Consider the following 19,614-nt stretch of genomic DNA (forward strand, 5'->3'; position numbering starts at 1 on the left):
ATAATAGAATTACATAATTTAAAATTAATAACGAATACTTCAGTAACCACAATCAATATATCTATCACTCAGATGGAATATTGAAGTTTGAAATCGATGAAATTAATGTTTTTCATAAGAAATGACACAATTTAAACCTGCCGCAAATCTTAACTAATTATTGTAAATAAATTTTATAATTGTTATACTTTTATACATTCGAGAGCTCGGATTATATTAGAATTAGTACACTTTGGTTAATTTTAGTACATTCCTACTATATAATAGATTCTCATTCCTTGAAGAATGGTAAGTTGGAAATTAGCAGTTTTCTTTCTTTTAAACTCTTAATAATTCTGCACAAGATATTTTTTACAAGAGAACGAACCAGATATAGTAGCATATGACAACCTTACATCTGAGGCCATAGGTAAAGTGACCATAATTTTGAAACGCCAAAGCGAAACACTCACCCGAGTTTCGATCCAAAAAGTACTAAATATTGTGCAGCAGGATTTGAAATTATACTCAAAATATTGTACAAAACAACATATATTACACTCTATTTTATTTAAGAAATTATTCTTATTCGATAAACATTTTAAAATGATCTTAGCTATATGTAATAAATCAATGAGTGTCTTCATGTCAAAAATTTGATTCAAACTTTTAGAGCGGGACATTTGGTTGTCCCCACAGGAATCTAAGGGAAGCCGGGACATGACATGGTAAGTTGGGACTGTCCCACCGAAAGCGGGACTAATATATTCAAATGACAGTAATTATGCCTTCTGTAAAGGATTATTATAATCCATTGTTTCACTGTTCCATGAAAGTTTGTCTCCTGCATTTTATGTTTCAATCTCTGTATATTTTTACAACTTTAAATCCTTACATCAATCTATTTTGTCCTTATAATAATTATTATTGTTGACAACTAGATGTTTCGTTTCAAATGTTATTAAAATAAAGGATAGATGAGAATTAACAACTTAACCTTGATTTTCAATATACCTAGACAGCTTTGTACTTTGATATTAAGTAATATCATTCAAATGCGATTTCTACAATTTTAAACAACTATAATTTTATTGCATTTCCGTCCCTTGCAGCATAATACAATGAGTACGTTGCTTGATTCAAGGTAGAGGTTATTAATTTTGAGAATTTTGAACATTTTCTGGACTTCCCTTAACGAAAAAGATAACATATTTTTTTTTCAGTTCATATATTCACATATCTTTGTATTTCTGTGGTATCTTTGGAAGTAATTTGAATTGCATGTGTAATGAATTTACAATGAGTGTATTGTTTCAATAACTTCTTTACAAAGGGCTTCACCAACCTTGTCACTAATCTACCAGATTTTGTCTTGGTTATATTCTGGAATTGACCTTGGCAATTTTTCCCTCCTGACATTTTCATATTTACTTACTCTTCGGCTCTACAATCCATACAGGACTTTGACATTTATCAAACCTTGACCAATTTCTGGTTTCTTTCTAGCTCTAACGGTTTTGTTTTACAGAATCTAACCATATTTTACTATTGCTCTCATTCCTTCTAGTCTTTTTCTATAGAATGTTTAGTTTTAATGATATTTTTTATTTGTAAAACTTAGTTAACTCTAAATTACTTCTAATTTTTCAAATATCTTAACCCCTTATTGGTTCATATATGTTTTTTGGATTTTTTCTTAAGTTGTAGTTAGAGCTACATAAATGACAATAGGTTTAATTCTTTTTTATCTCATCAACCGCTTCTTCGGGTGTAGAAAAATGTTGACCTCGTAATTTATTTTTGATCTTCAGGAATAAGAAGAAATCATTGCTTTCCAGAGAAGTACTGTACGGCCGATGACCCATCAATTCGAAGGTTTGACTGTTCAAAAACGTTTTTGTTTGAACTGATGTGTGAAATTCGTCTTCTGCGATTGGTTTCCTTCATACTTTCTGACACTTCTGGCAAAAAAATGCTGGTACACCATTCAGAATTAACCATTCTACGTTGCTCTTATGGAACGGTGGCGACATGTCCAGTAATCCCGATCTCGCAATATTAATTTACACACAGGATCGATGTTTTCAGGCATAACAGCCAATTTTGAACGACCTGTAGCGAAGTACGACCATCAGGTTCTGAAACACATTTTTTTCGCCATTTTTTCCACGTTTCTATATTTGCTTGAATCCTGTTCGACGATAATTCTAGATAATTCGTTTTGAATTTTAGATAGTGAGGAAATTATCGAAAGGAAATGTCGAATTTTTAATCGTGAGTCCATATGAATTATTCCCAGTCAAATTCATGTATAAAGTAGTATATACACCAATGTGTAATAATATTTTTATAGACTTATTGGGTATTAAAAAAAATGTTTCAGCATCAAACGTGATTCGTAGATATGTAAATTATATACTTTTTAAGATCGTCGTTCCTCTATTTTTACGTAGTTTCCGATTTATCGTACACAAATGGAAAACAAACGCTCTCATTTATCATCTATAACAGACTGTTTATCTACATCTGAATTGGGAAAAATAATATTTTGAAAGACATTCAGATACATACGAAAGTTGTTCGTTGTTCGATGATAAGTTGGAGGAATAAAAGCAATGAATATAAAAGGTTTATTTCAAAACAGTACTTTTCAGCCACACAAACATTTGTTTATTGAAGAATCAACATTTTTTTACATTAGAATAAATACGAGGTATAATAAAATGGAACTGAGAACGAATTTTGATAGAAACTAACTAACTAAACTAACAGTAAATCCATTTCGACTTATCGGTCAGTATTATAGTTAGTTTAGTGACATCGTGTTTGCAGAATCTGTTGTGAAAACTATGTTTGAAAAGGTACCAGTAACTTGTCACAAATCTGTTTCGGTTCATGTCTGATTATATCCGATTTATTCACCAGATTTAGCACAATGTGACCTCCCACTCTTCCCCAAAAGAAAAAATGTAGTAAAACCCTGACCTTAAGAAGACCACGACATCGCAAATGGAAAGCATTCTAGAAATTTAGTAATGAATTCAACATGGGTATAAAAGCATTGATCGCCAAAGCAGTTTTTTGAACGACATTAAATCTAATTTCATATTACGTTCTCTTGTTTTTAATAAAATGAATCACAATATTTTTTTATCCCACCTCGTAATTAATGATTTAAGTACCTACGTATTATTTTTTAATGTATCGGAATAGAAGCAAATTTCTAATGTATGGTTTGTATTTCAAATTATTTCTCAATCTCCTTCTACCAACCGGTCCAATTGTGAATAAATCTTGGCGCAGCCCCTCAAATTATTGCAGGTACACTATGCGGAATGGAATATACAAAACGACACGACGCGACGCCAAAGAGAATATATACAGTGAGGGAACTGAAGTAACGGATACATTCATTTTCTACATAATTATGAATGTAAATTAACAATTTTGAAATTGATCAGTTTTTAAACTCTAAATATTTGACATTAGCAACAAACAGATCAATTTATTACCAAAGAATTTTGTTGTACCGACCGATTTCACTAATCTTTACAAGTTTGAACTATTAACTAATTCCCTAAGTGTATTTAAATTTTCATGTGAAGCTGGGAAATTTGAATTCCAAGATATCTTTGAGAGCATTTTAAGTATTCTATATGTATAGACAAAAGGTATCAGAAGGTCATAGATCCTGTCATTCAGCACAATGCGTATTTTGCGCATCCACATAACATTCTTTTGGCCATGATAACAGATTCCAGGGAACAAATTAGGGAACTGAGATTGCGAATAATACTGAAAACAACAAAAATTGCATCCCAAGAAACTCAATTAAGTGTTAGAACTTTCCCAATACCATCAATTAACTTTGATGTTAGTGAATAAGATGATCTATTGGCAAAACGGAACAGTTACCGAACCATGTTTCGGTATATTACAGAAGCAGATTTTCAAGAAGCAATCCAAATAAAAAGGAAGTAGGATATCCCTAAATTCCATTGCCATACATAGGTCCAGCAGAAAAGATGACTTTATAAAAGCAAAACTGAAGTCACAAACTTTTAAAACCAAAAGGGAATATAACTTTCAACAGCTAACAGTAAATTTTAAAGGTCTTGAGATATAGGTTTTGACATAGGTTGGGTGGTAGGACTGGGACGTGGAGGAGCTCAATAAGCACCTCTACGTTGTAAGCACTACGTTTTTTTACTCTTTCGGAGTAGATATTAATATTTACTTGGGACTATGATTTTACTAAATAAAAATATCTATAATCTCAAAATATTAAAATATGTTTAAAGAAATCTAAAAGGAAATGTTCCTTTTTTTCTAAAATTTGGCTTTTAATATGCCCAGCGGACCCTCAAGAAATCATTTTATTTTAAATTGCTGAAACTCCTGTGATCGACAAAACAACACAGCAACTGTTTATAACTATTAGAATTCACACTTCATTCAAGCTTCAAAATATAATCATGTAAACCTCATAATGTGGGGGATAGGTATGTTTAAAGACAATTATTATTGAAAGAACACAAGTGTTATATAGTGTGAAAAAGAAAATGAAATTGACATTCTTCAATGTCAAGTTTTTTAAAACACAACAAAATATTTAGTAGCTCCTGCAAGTTTTTTATATACTAGTCATAAACTAGATGTAACTTGAAAAAACAGTGACCAATAAAAACGATTATGCGGGTGTGAAATACCAAATCTTGCAGAAAAAATGGATAATAGCTTGTTGTTACATGAAGCAAATAACGGTTACATGTTGTGCAATAATATAATAAGTGATTCTTTTTCAAAAAAATTCATATCATATGTTTAATCTTAGTATTATGACATCAGAATTTTTAGAATGGTTGAAAAATATTGCAGTATTTGTAAATATTAAGATAAGATAGGTATTTGAAATAAATATTATAGGTAAATAATAGGTTTAGAATACTTTTATATGATTATTTATTATATTATTAGGAATCGACGGATAGAATAGAATTATTGAGTGTCTAATATTACTTCCAATGATTTTAATAACAAGAATACGTGATTTATCGAAAAAATTCATTCTTTTCTCTATTGCAAACAAAAATACTGACATTGATAACATGGCAAATGTCTACCTTCAGTTAATATTTCATTTTCAATAACTATTTTCCATTAGATGGAAACTGACTGATAAATATTGAATTTAAACGTTAGTATTATATATTATTATTATATATTAAGATAATAATAATATTTAAATGAGATTATCTTTATGATAATAGAGGGTTTCAGTAGGTATATAAATTTCAGACAAACCGATAAACATAACTGTCGAAATTTGCACTTACCGTCTGGCTCACTTTTTCTAATGTGGGTATCCAGTTCTTCTTGAGTATATTCCGGTTTCCTTTTAGATTCACTGGAGGTAGTACACACTTTAGTCCTTTTTAACGCTTTTCCCATGTTTATTATACCGTCCGTATCAGACGAATCGCCTTCGAAGAAACCACTTTCTTTAGTTTTCTTGTGGGAACGCATTTTCAAAAAAAAATGTTCAAATACCAAATCACCACTGACAGTTACCTCATTTTTTAACTATAATCAATAGTCTTTGAAATCATCATTAAAGATATATAAATATGAAAAATACTTCAAATTATTTACTTAGTTTCAGGTTGCTTAATCTGTTATTAAAAGTAGGTCGAGAAATAACTGTTAAGAAAGTCACAAGTTTCTTCAGAATGCGCATATATTCTTCCGGAATGCACTATGATATCAAAAATATTCACTTTATTGATACTTTCACGAAAGACACTATCACAATGTTTCGAAACTTGAAATGTATCCTTGTTGTTGTCAATAAGTTAGGTTATGTTCAATATTGCAATGAAACACTACTATCAACTTATAAAACTTGAACGATTCGTACAAATTTAACAAAACTCAACGTTTTCACACTTATATAATAGTATTTTTTCAACTTATGTACACTAATTCTTCATCAGTAATAATAAACTAAAACAAATTCCCGTCCGAACGCTCTTCTACGCGAGTTACTTTGTATCTGAAATTGAAATGTAATGGGTATCCGTGTTCTGCTTTGATCGCTACTACAGCGATGCCATATTTTCCACAATTTACGAAAAAGAATGAAAATTTATTTTTAAAAAGGGCTGATAATACATTAGATTGACTCTTCAAATTTAGCAATGAAGGCAATAAAGATTTTGAAAATGGCTTTATTTTAAATTCCTTAAAGAACACTTTGTACATTTTTCAAATATATTTTTAAACATAAATTGATTGAAATAAAATCATACATTAGGAGATAATTAATTATATTTCATATATTCAAGGCTTCGAAATAATTTATCAACATCAGAGATACTAGTTATTCTACTTTACTCATATACTGATTTGTCTAAACTTTTCGGCAATGATAAAATATAGGACATCTTTAGAATTTACAAACGAGAAACGAATAGTGTGGCAACGCAGCCCCATAATTCTCTGTACTTCGTTCGTTGTCGTTCGCATCTTCGTTCTTATTTAAAGATTAAGTTTATTTTACAGGATTTGATATTTTGTTAATAAAATATTTGAACTTTACACTAAATGACATAAACAAAACTTATTTTGAATAATTGTGAACTTTGAATATATTTGTTGTTGATTAGAATTTGTTGGTGTGGTGGGGTCGAAGCAGTGACAATGAGAGTGAGAAATATAAAGATAGTATAGATTAATAAGACAGAGATGGAGTAGTGACAACAAAATCAGCTGCTCAGTAGCTATTTGTAGTTACCCTTGCAATTATTTGGTTTCAGAAATCTTCTGCACGGAGTGATATGGATAGGTGGGCAGTGCAGCGGCGAACCATAAAGATTTTTTTAGGTAACAATGTTTTGAGCGGGTATTTCGATTATTGGATAAATTAAGAAAAATATTAACAAATTTCATACAGGTACTCATATAAAGTGATAATTATGGTCCCTTATATGTTTATATAAGGGATAATTATATTTGATATTAGCAGTTGACTCGCCAAAATAGGAAATATATAAAGAATATGTGAGACGATCGAATGAGTTTTAGAGATACATTCAGAAAAGACATTGATAAATCTTTCATTGGTAAATCTGAGATCTAATAAAACCTAGGAATGAAATTCATAATATATAACGAACAATATGTTAACACATTATCACACATAGCAAATATTTGAATACATTTCCGAATAACTTCCATATTTCATATTGACAAGCATTTTTATTGCTTCAGCTTATTCTTAGTATTTTATTGACTTAGAACATAAATGTAATATATAAACTAGATGAACAAGTTAATGTTGTAAAAAAAAATTAATTCACGTTTGAATGACAATATATGAATACTAAACGTTGCAAAATAATATAAGGATGGTCCCAGAAGAAGCTAGCCCAACAAATAAAATACAAAAATTTTGGAAAAAAATATATTTATGTTTCAATGTAATCTCTTTTTAGCTCCATACACTTTTCGCAGCGATGTTCAATAAGTTGCTCAAAACAGCTGTTAACTGGCGACGTCAACTCTTCATTGTTGGAAAATATTTGATCACCAAGCCATTTTTCCAAGTCTGGAAACACCAAAAAATCCGAGGGGATAAAGCTGACGAGCAGGTTAGCAATTTGAATTTTAATTCATAAATTTTGGTCATTGCAATAACGATTATGTTAGCTGGTGCAATGTCTTGATAAAACAACACTTTCTTCTTAGCCAAATGCAGCCGTTTTTACTTGATTTCTTCGATCAAACGTTGCATTAGGGCAAACGTTGCATTTTTGTTCAGGGCGTGAAGTGATGGATCCACGTTTCATCCATTGCCAAACGCGGCACCCATCTGGCTCACAGCTTTCTAATGTCCAAATTTCCATTTAAAATGCGATGTACTACACTTTTTGAAATCCCGTAGCGTAGATTGTGTACTTTCTTTTGTTAATTTCGCTCAATGATATCAACATTTTGATCTAACCTAACATGGTTAAAATTTCTTATGTCCGTTCACTGATTATTGGGTTTATTTATTGAAGTCTTCATATTCTCATATTTATGTTGTATTATTTTTCTAACGATATAAAAACCAATTTTTAACATTTCTTCTTATACACGTATCCCTTTCTGTGGCGACCATGTTCTAATCTGTAATTGTGGTATTTGTATCACTATAAAGAAGAATAAATAGTTAATTATTTATGTGTCACGAATGGGATTGATTATACAACACATTCTACTAAAATACACAATAGTCTGCAAATATTTTCTCTACATTATAGGCAACACGTTTTACAGCAAATGAGATTTTCAGGATTACTGTTTCGATAGTCGCCGACATTTTTAGTACTATAGCATATACTGTAAACAGTTTTGATATTTTGACTAATTAAGAGTTTATTATTATTATTACACTTTGAAAAATTATCTCTCTTATATTTTCCATATAATAGTTAGATACAAATACCTTAAACAACAATTAGTCTCTTGTTGACTTTTATAATAAATATATATTTATATATATATCATTTACTAATTATAGTAAATAATATTAAGATGTTTTGACGATTAGTTAATTATTGATGTATTGAACTTTCTACTCGTTTTCAGAAATCTGTACATTATCTATACTTATGTAGTAGTTACAGATATAGAGTGAACGGAATCTTTTGATGTATACAGTTTTGCCACATTATAAAGTCATTTTAATTTCAAGCACACAGTGATAGCGAAAATTTGAATTCTTTTTAGAAGCCAATCGTAGGTCGACACCATATTCATGAACTTGTTCTGGCCACTCCAACCATACAATTCGCTTATTGGTCATATATAAGTGAAAGCAGGATTCCATTTCGAACCCTACCATCCTAGCAGCTATCTCCTCCCATAACATAAACCACAATTGATTAATAGTGCTCTCATGGATGGTGTACTGAACTGCTTAAGATCAACACCATATTTATATTCTGGTTCTGGTCACTCCCACCATACAATCCGCTTACTGGTCATATATAAGTGAAAGCAGTATTCCATTTCGTTTCCTACTATCCCAGCTGTTATCTCCTCCTATAGGATACACCACATTTGATTGATAATGCTCTCATGGATGGTGTACTTAAAAGTCCAGAGCTTTCGAAGAGATACGTTTCTTGAGTTTGTCATGTTTCGTAATAAGGGGAATTAAGTGTTTGTGGCTCTATACTATTAAAAACTTAAGTTCTCTTAATCTAATCTAATGGTTTTTTTAAAACCCCTTTAATTATTGCTATATTTTAAAAATTTTTAGAAAATCACAATATTTTTATAAATTTAAACCGTATTAAGGATTCTCAAATATTTCAAATTTTTTTGGAAGTAACCGTGTATATAAATATATTGTATTAACTAAATATTCCCAAGTACATGACAAAAATATTTAACTAGTGTTTATTGGATTATTGCCACAAAGCGGTTGTCCTTGATAAATATTTTTTTTTTGAATTTTTCTACATTGGATTTCTGGGATATAATGACATTATACTTTCGTTCTCGTTTGTGCAAAAAGAAAACAAACATCCCACTCAAACACTCACACACTGTCATTAGCATATTTGGTGTGATGATAAACTTATAGCACAAGAAAATTTTTTATTTTTAAAATAAATTATATAAAATGAATTCTCATCGAAAGTATGAATTTTGAGAGTTCTTAACAGTGGTTAATGCATTTGGGTGCGTTTATTGAGTTTCCTGTGTAACAAGACGCATTTTCGGAGATTTTTGATTTACTGTTTGACCTTAACAGCCTTCCGCTTAGTGGTTCAACTTGAATTTACACTTGTCCTTATGAAAATGCATTAAACCATCCTTTTTATAAAACTTCCAGGCAAGCTAAAGTTTCACAAAAGTTTCTTTTACACTGTAACCAAGTATGTGGCAAAATCTAATGGAAATTGAAGACTCTGTATAATACAGTTTCACTAAACCCCCTTGACTTGATCAAGTTCAACAGGTATTAAACGTGTCTACAGCATGTCAACTATGACTACTTCAATGAGAGCTAAACCAAAAATAATGATTTATTGGGATTGTACACTTAAATAACGCGATGAAAATACATTTTGAAGACAAAACTCAACTTACAAAACATATAGAGATGCCTCGAAACTTTCAATCAGCATCGGTGGCGAGGTTATTACAACAAATCGTAACCTATCTTTTGAAATGTCAACCTGAAGTACACTTTCTACTTGAGAAATATATGCTCACATTACAAGCTTTTAAATTGCCTAAAAATGTGATTTCCAAATCGTTATAATCAGAGAATCTCTCAATTTAACTAAATTTTGTTCCACAAATTTTTACAAGGACCATTTGGCGGAAGAGCGACTCTTCGAACCCTTCCGCTGTTAGATATCTCGATAAATTGAAGAGGAAAAGTTACATAAATAATATCGTGATAGTGATTCATCTCATTTCGTTTGCTTTTAACAGTAGCTACATGAACACGGATGATATTGAACGTCCAGGACCGTAATTTCCTGTGAATACAGAAATGTGCTACCACAGAGTGTTATCTTACACCGTATTCACTTGATCTGGCCCTCTTCGATTACTTTCTATTCTAAAACGTGTCAGAAAAATGACTAGGTGATGGCAGAGAGAAATGCTTATCTCAAACCACGTCTCCATTAAGATCAATACCGTTTTCCATGCATTCAAACCAATTGTCGAAGAATTTTTTTCCATTCCGATTGTTGTTCCAAAACATATTCAAAATTCAAAACAAATTGTGCCACGAGATTGCGGATTTACTCACAAACAAGCAACAAACAAGAGTGTGGACAATCACGTAATGTAATAAGCTCAAAAAAAAACGAAAACGAACCAAGCAAGCCGGCAGGTGATTGCATCTTCCATCAAGTTTTCTGAACGTTTCTCATGACAGGTTTATGTTCTACTCTACTGCTACAAAATGTTTTGTGAGCTTTCTTTCAGCACATTTACTTTCTGGTAACATGTCAATGATAAGACGTAGGCGACTTCTCATTTGATCAACAGATCTGAATATATACGTGGAGAGGCAATATATTGGTAATTAACTATTGCCTTCTGACAAGTAGAATGCGAAATTTTTAATTTTAGCTATTATCCGGATCCGGCTTTGTACCCAGGACGACTTAATTCACAGACAGATCACCATCCCATTACACAGTTTTAATGGTTAACTCTGATTTTGTCACACGAACATGAACGATGATTTTTATTTGTATTAAAAAAATATTATTTTGTTTTAGTCACATCCATCTTGTTTTGAAAGCTATAAATTCTTTTCTCACCTCGTTTACGTGTTTTTGTTTGAATAACTTAACTCAGGCGATTGTATAACGATTGAATTCAACTAAGTTACGTTTATTACATTGTAAATATGCTGCGAAAGTGTTATAATAACCCGGACAGTTTTTGTTATGTGTGTGGAGAATTAATTTTTACATTACAAGGTCGAAAATTGACGGCATTCATTGAAAAGTGTTATTGAGACCATTTTTATTTTCCTGTGCGCCACCAAGATAAATCCTGGGTTATACATACAGCGTCATTGGCATGACATGATTTATGATTTCGTCCATTATCAGGTTGAACAGTTACGGGCTTAAGGAGTCTCCCTGTCGGATACCCGTTGGAGTTTGTATTTCCTCTGTCAGGTTTTGGTTAACTAATATGTGAGTGCGTGTGTTATAGTTTAAATATCTTATGATGTCTTTTATGGTTTTCGGAACGTATTTCTTTCTTAGGATGTCTACTACGTCGCTTAGCCTTACCCTTTCGAATGCTTTGGTGAGATCTATGAAGTACATATACGCGGGCTTGCCGTTTCTATATATATCTTGTCTGATTTTGAAGATGGCGTCTATGTTTGATCGATTTCTCCTGATTCCTTGTTGTTCTTCCGATGTGTTTACGTGTTCATTTAAGGTTGTTTCAATGATTTTCCATTAATAAGTATAAGTAAAAGCTTTTAGACATAAGTATAAGTTTTCGTGTGACAAAAAAAGTTTGAATTTTGTGACCAGTGTTACTTATATCACATAAAAATAAACATTATTCTGTTTCATAATAAAAAGTTCCATGTAATTATATTATTGTAAAGATATTCGTTTCCATATATTCAATATTATTCAATAATACTCGGTATATTCCATAAGCAAAAAAAAAACAGTAGTTTTTTTCTAAATTAAACGACATTTATTTCATTCTAAGCCTATGTCACTGACAACAACACTGAAAACTGAATTTTTTATGTATTGACAATAGAGAAGACCCTAAACTCTCATTCACAGGGTGAAGCCACTTTCCCAATAATCAAAAAATGATTTTGAGGACATTTTAATTTATTGGATTACATTTGCAACGGCGTCACGGAGATTTATTAATCTCATTTATTATTAAATTAAATTCCAATTCATATATATTGGAAATTTGATTGTAATATTTAAAAAAAAAATAATTTCCTTATTCCTAGATTATTTCAAAATATTTTTCAAGAACTCATAATATAATCAATAACAAAAATAATGCCGTTAATTGGCATGAAACAGTCCCGCCAAAATATTATCTCTAATCATAGATATATATCTATAATTCACTGTTCTATAAAATCTTCAATGCTACATACCATACGTGATATCATGTGTCACAGTCTCAGCAAGTGACACAATCACCGTTTGCGTCATGTTGCGTATAGACGGTGAAGTAGCCGGCGACTTTGACAAGGGCACAGGAGTTTTGGTGAAATTCTTTTCGAAAGCCGCACCTTTCGACTCCATGTCACATTTATAAAATCACCACCTGTTGTCTCAAAACACACCTATACGCACTAACTTCCAGGTAGCACCGGTATTTTAAAATCACTTAAAATAAATCCATAGCGCACTGCGGAATTATTGATTTTATGGAATGTTTTTATCTTGTTGTGTAATATGTATTAATGATACCACTATTTAACATTATTTTTGTCGACTGTTATTGTTTACATTAGAGAGAAATCAAGCCTCATGTTCGCAAATGTCAGTTCAAATACGAGGTTGTAATAGTGGGCTAGTCGACTCTCCTCTCTACCTCATTCCACATAGCTTTGCCTTTCCTGCACTTTTGAAACCTTGATAATGATTTTATCTCGGCTTTGTAGACCGGTGTATTGGATTTAGCAAAAAATAAATCTGGCTCAATGTTCAATAAGACATTATTACAATTTATTTCCAACATAATTTTATAATTGAAAAAGTATATATAGACCAGGGGCGGTAAGTATTGAAACCAAAAGAAAATTTTAGTAGTGGGTGGGGGTTTAAGGGTAAAAAATGATTTTTTTATTTTCTTCAAAACTATAACTTCTACAGAAAAAAGTTAAATCGTAAAGTTGTAGGTAATCAAAAGTTCTACAATTATTGTTGTTACACTTTTTTCACATAATCTCAAAACTTATGTGGAAAATTGAAAAAAAGCATGATTTGGGTTTTTTTACATCTTCTAAAAAATTTTTTTATCACGAAATTTCGTGAAAGCTTACCATACTATGTACTAAACACACTTTCTGATTTAAAATATTTATTTTTTCACCATATTTTGGCTTAAGACCCAAAAAGTACCCTAATTTTCAATCGAAAAATTTCACGTAGAAATAATCGATTTTTTAAAAAGTGGGTTTTTTGTTCGCCGAAATATCTATTTTTTGATGGTATAAAAAGTATTTTTATAACATTTATGTCATTGATTTGCATACTTTATACTGATTACGTTATTCATTATAATTTTTAAATTCATTAATCGTGTTATTTAGGATCACCTTATATTATAATTGATTATCCATAAGTTTTTGTATTTTCGATGGCATTTCTTAATCAATAGTTTCCACAAACCTTCCCGATTCCAGTATATCTTCGAAATCTTCAAGACCATCACCGTCTTCATCTCCAATATTACTTCTAGTTTTTGGTTTTTCATTCAGACTTTCATTTGAATCAACTCACTCCTAGTTTTTTTTCTTCCACGTTTGAGCATTTTTCAGAACGATGACAATTTTAGCATGAATTTTTGCATTTTAAATTGTCCATAATGAAAACAAAAATTATATTCGTTTTATTGCATTTTATAGAAAACGTTTCATAGTTTTCTATATTTCTTACACGATCAGAACGTAGACATTTCGACGAACAAAAAACTGACCAAAAAATCAATTATTTTGACGTAAGATTTTTCGATTGAAAATTAGGGTACTTTTTGGATCTTAAACCAAAATAGGTTAAAAAATAATAAATATTTTAAATCAGAGAAATTACAGTGTGTATAGGACATAGAAATGTAAATTTTTACGAAATTTCTAAAAGATATAAATAAAAAACCAAAAACATGGTTTTCCCAATTTTTCATACATTTTGTTAGTTAAGTGAAAAAAGTGTAAGAGCAATAGTTGTAAATCATTTGTTCACCTACAACGTTACCATTTATTTTTTTTCTGTAGAACTATGCGGAAATGAAAAAAACCATTTTTAGTCGAATTTTTCAAGGAAAAGACTATTACGGTAGGCATAATTAGAAGAAAAATGGGGGGCACGATTATGATGGTTTTTCGAATGTCTGTAGTGAATGAATATTTCGAGGTGTCGCAGTGCAAAAAAAATGGTTTTGCTCACCTCTGCAGGTCAAACGAAAAGCGACTGAAAAATGAAATTTCATATGTAGGTTCAATTAGTTGCGAGATAATTTCCTGTCCAAGGTCGAAACTTTCCATCTCCACCCCTCTCCATTTTATGGTCATTTTTGTTATATTTTCTTATTTTTTGGCCAGAAAAAGTTTAACTAGACGGTTCGAAGTAGGGGTGATGTTGAAGAATTGTCTTTCTCAAGTTCAAAGTTTTCTTCTTCAGTTCTTCTAGCACAAAACGCCCGAAATCATTTTGATCGTTGTAATTGTTGAACTGGACCGCCTCCTATTTAATGAATAATACGATTATGATCGTTGCTAGGGTGATTTTTTTTACTACTGATTTTCGAAATTTCTCGTTATTATGACAATTTTTTCTTTGTTGTCAATTGGAATTGAACAAGAGGGTTCGAGACCACCGGGTCTATTGAAATTATGAATTTTCATTCAAGAGAGAAAGTTAACTTGTGAAATGAAAAGTTATTGAGGAATAGCAAATTTTCCATATAAACAAATAAGATTCAGAATTGATATCATTTCCAAGAAATTCATTTTATGGAAAGATTTGTTTGTGTATTAGTTAAATTCTCAATTCGACGAAAAATTCGACTTTCGTGATGGAGCTCTGCTGCTCACGGCTTTTTTTACTATTAAAAACTCACCCCCTCTGCCCGAACTCGAATCACCTGTAATTTATTTTACCCTCCATTTTTTTATATTCTCGGTCTTTTCTAATAGGTTTCATCCTACTATAATTTTTATCTACTTTTTATTATTTTCGATGATTTCTACCCTGGTCTAATAATGAAAGTTGAAAGGAATTGTAAATCTTTGGTCATAGTAGAAACAATATAAGTATTACTTTGGTTATACCACTGGTGAAACTAGATGAAAGTACACACAAAAAATTGCGGTGTATCAATTTATACAATTGGTGAATCCTTAAGAAGAATTGATTACGTTAGGTTCCGGGAGCTACAAGACTTTAAAATTGGTGAAGTAAGTCTTATCTCTCGAAGAACTAGGAGTGAAGTTAATAAAGAGCTCTGGTGGGTTCACCAATGCCGATTAGAGGAAACTATCCTACAATCTGGCGGAGCTTACACGCACCGTATGCCATATTTCTCTGCTATGGCCGAATTTACCTACCCATCTGATAAATGCCCGTATTTGGATACCATAAAAATAATTATAAAGTGGTGTTTCCAAATATTTTGCAGCAGTACAAACCAAGTCGGTTTACAATACAAAAAATTAAGTACTATCATGATTTGTGTTGTGGGGGGTTGTGGTAATAAAATAACAAAGTGTACTCTTTATAATATATTTTCGGAGCTTCCGAATATTTTGAATATTCATTGTCTGGAACTGAAATTATGGTCATAAATATAATATAGAAATAAGAACATTGTTTATATATTAAAAAATGAAAAATTACTCACATCAATTAATTAAGAATCGTGGTACAATGAGAAAAATTATAATTAATACATGTTCAAAACGTGATTCGACTTAATTATGGAAGTTGTTATATTTTGTTATTTAATTATCGTTAAAATGAAAATCCGTCATATTAGAAGTAATTACAAATTTCATTAAAGTATGATAGGATAATTTCTGAAAGGTATAATATTTATCATTTACGTAATAGATTCCTAAAAATTTTGAATCCAATATGTTATGAAAAGAGCCTAAGAATACTGTACAACCTTTTTTAAGAAAACTCGTATCCTTTATATCTTTTGAAACGAATTTTATATACTTTTGAAATTAACTTAGATATAAGGCAAACTTATGGTGACGCTGTACCTAGCACTAATAGCTTGTACTATTTACACATTTATAAAAGAAGAATTATTAATACAGTTTATAGAATTCCTTGTCCAAATTGTAACAAAAAATGCATTGATCTCACAAAAATCACAGCCAATTATAGCCTGACTGATGACATGTATTTTATGAGGGATTCTAAGGATTATACATCTGCCCAAAGTATTAACAGAAAAGCAACAAAATCACAATATTAATGGAAAAACTGATAACCATATTGTTAATCTGTGCATACCTTGTAGATTTTGAAACATCAAATTCTATAAAAATTCAAGGTTGATCCAAACGACATAACTAACCCTAACCTAACTTCTTATGAAAGTTCAACGTCCTAATTTAACAAAAACAAATAAAACAAACTCAATATTCTTAGAAGTTGCTATTTGAACTTTTGAATATATAATTTCAAAAATTTGGTCTATCATCCTACGAAGGAGGAAACAACGATTTTCCTGGATAAAACCTCGATGGCGAATGTGATGTCCATCGACGTTTTTCTCATTTTCGACATTCCCAATGGCTCGCAATTGCAAGGGAAGGGGTGTAACCGCTGACTAATTTTGTCGTTACTGCGATTCATCAGAGTGTAACCTTTCGTTGGAAGATTCTAATCTGAACTCAAGACCAAACCAACAAGCGGTTTTAATTGGTTCGTGGAGTTTAACACTTTCTACCAGACTTTAATTGGCATCATCTTCACTTCTAATTGTGAATCATCAGTAAAGTAGAATATAGCTGTAGATTGATGAAAACTGGATATTAAACTAGGTTTTTATTAAAACTACTTACTGAGCAAGTTTCATTAAGATAATTTATTAGTAATTAAAAAACCAAAGCTCGAGAGTTTCTTTTGATTTGGCGCCACGATCAAATTAATTGACTTGTTGATTCTGATGATAAGGCTGAATTTAAATATTTATATGCTCAGTGTAAACGAGCAATTTCATGTTGGCGTTCAACGCTGGCTTAGAGCCTCAAATCCGGTACAATTTTGACTGGAGGGACAACTATCGTTTATTCTAGGCAGAGGTCCAAGATTGCTCCAAAGAATTATATTACTGAAAGAGATTTTAAAATCATACTCAATGCGTGATTATCGATCCACGTATGTGTGCGAAACGACTTTTTCGAAAATGAAATACGTTAAGTCCAAGTAGAGATTTTCACTGTTTTCACTATCAAAACATTTGAAATCAATGTTAGTAATAGAGACGTTAAAATTGGACTCCAATTGCACTGAAATTTCAATTACCAAACATATGTAATCTTCTGAATGAAAATTCTTATTTCTTGCAGTTAGTATGTGTTAAAATACTAAAAGATTGTATGATGGTACTAACTTTCTATGAAAAAGTAGGGTGGACTGCCGTATAATAAAGGTAATACATTGAGACACAATATCTATTCGTTGTTGTTTCCGATACCTGGCCTATCTATTTCTCGATTGGTTTAAAACGTTATTAAAATCTATTTATATCCAATATTCAGTTGGACTGCGCCGTTGTTAACAGTAGAAAATATCACTTTTGTATCTTTAAGTGCGATATGAATACATAAGATATTTTTTTTATTATCTTGTAATTCAGATTAAATTCAATAGTTCCAATATTAATTTAAATAAAAATGGCTGGGACTCGGTTATTAATATTTTCAAACGCAATTTTTCATGTACAATAATAAATTATACGGGGTGTCAAAATTTTTAGACATTATGTAACATTTGTTTTTGTTAAATGCCAGGTGTAAAATATAAAAACAATTTTATACCAATTACAAGAAAAATCTAATAGGAAAATGTTTTGTCTTGCACCATAATCATCTCATAAAATCTAGATATTTAACAAAAAATTATTTAATTGTAGTTTTTAGATAGTTAAATGTGTAAATTTATGAATTACTAAAAGAAATCGTTCAGAATAATATATTTAACTGAGAAAGAGAGTTTTGAGAACACTTATGGCAAACAATTGCCGGTGTACCATTCAGAATTGACCGTTCTACGTTGCTCTAATGGAACGGTGGCGACATGTCCAGTTATTCCGAAAAACAGGCGACCATTTTCTTTGAAGTGCCTCGTGCGTAAACAACTTTTATTGGATTTGGCTCGTCTTGAAAGACCCTTCTTCTAGATATCTTTTTGCTGTAGCAATGCTATGCGATGATTGTATCTCCTTCCGATGCTTGAGATCCTCCATCTTGACTTTCATCATTACAACTACCACCAAGCAGTTTAAAATATGTGTAAAGATACTTTGCCTTCTCTCGGACCGTTGGACCCCTCAGAAGCACTACGTCACTTCTATTTGTTCTATAAGTACGGACGACCTTAGTTTAACTTCAGACTTTTTTTATCGATCATACAGTTGATTCGTTGATTTTTTTTACTTGATCATAATTATTGTAACGAATGAAAAGATGGCACAATAAAAATCGTAAAGCTGCTCTTACCAAAGGACGGAACGTCTATTATTTGGTAGCATTTAAAAATATACTCTATATATTGAGTAATAAGGTTGATTTCATTTTATTTGCTTACATTCTCAAATACACCGACAGCTTATCCGAAAGGCCGAACCAATACAACGGCTATAGCAATTAACAACATACTTTAGGCATAGATATTGGGTTGGATATCTTTTGGATTCCTTTTTATTAATATGTACGCACCGATTAGATCTTTGATTCTTTTTTTTTTTCTCCCAAAAATATTAAAAAAATTTTTCACTGATGGTTTGTTACAATAATGTAAAATGTGAGTTCAATTCGTATCGAAAGTAATAATGGAGTAGTTTGAACTAAACTTATTTTGATTGGTATTTAAAATTCTTTAGCTTCTTGCTTGTCGACATTGCCTTACTTACCAGATTTAGCACCATGTGATTTCTGATACTTGCCTGAAATAGCAAATGACTGAGTGGATGAAAGTCATTACGAAACCTTTCAGAAATTCCTCCAGTCATGAACGCGGGGAAATAAAAATATCTACACATCGACATCGGGATTGACCAAAAAATATGCTTAGAAATTATCCCAGCTCAACGATCTAGCCATCCATTTTACAGCCAATCCTCGAATAATGTGAGAAGAAGAAAAAATCGAAA

The 19,614-nt window shown here is 31.1% G+C and overlaps 1 protein-coding gene across 2 annotated transcripts in view; it reads right to left on the reverse strand.

The window, feature by feature from the left end:
* The window catches only part of LOC130897368 (ribosomal protein S6 kinase alpha-5-like), a 183,608-nt gene extending 170,461 nt beyond the window's left edge, over window positions 1–13,147 (reverse strand). The window contains exon 1 of one of the 2 annotated variants that reach the window (XM_057806194.1): window positions 12,656–13,147. In XM_057806194.1, coding sequence (XP_057662177.1) covers window positions 12,656–12,806 — 151 coding nt within the window. In that variant the 5' untranslated portion in view covers window positions 12,807–13,147. Of the gene's footprint in view, window positions 1–5,315; window positions 6,047–12,655 lie in introns of those variants that run through there. The other variant, XM_057806193.1, reaches the window with a different exon arrangement.
* Window positions 13,148–19,614: the final 6,467 nt, after the last annotated feature.

This window comes from Diorhabda carinulata, chromosome 8, assembly GCF_026250575.1.
Source record: "Diorhabda carinulata isolate Delta chromosome 8, icDioCari1.1, whole genome shotgun sequence".
In the NCBI taxonomy this organism is placed as follows: Eukaryota; Metazoa; Arthropoda; class Insecta; order Coleoptera; family Chrysomelidae; genus Diorhabda; species Diorhabda carinulata.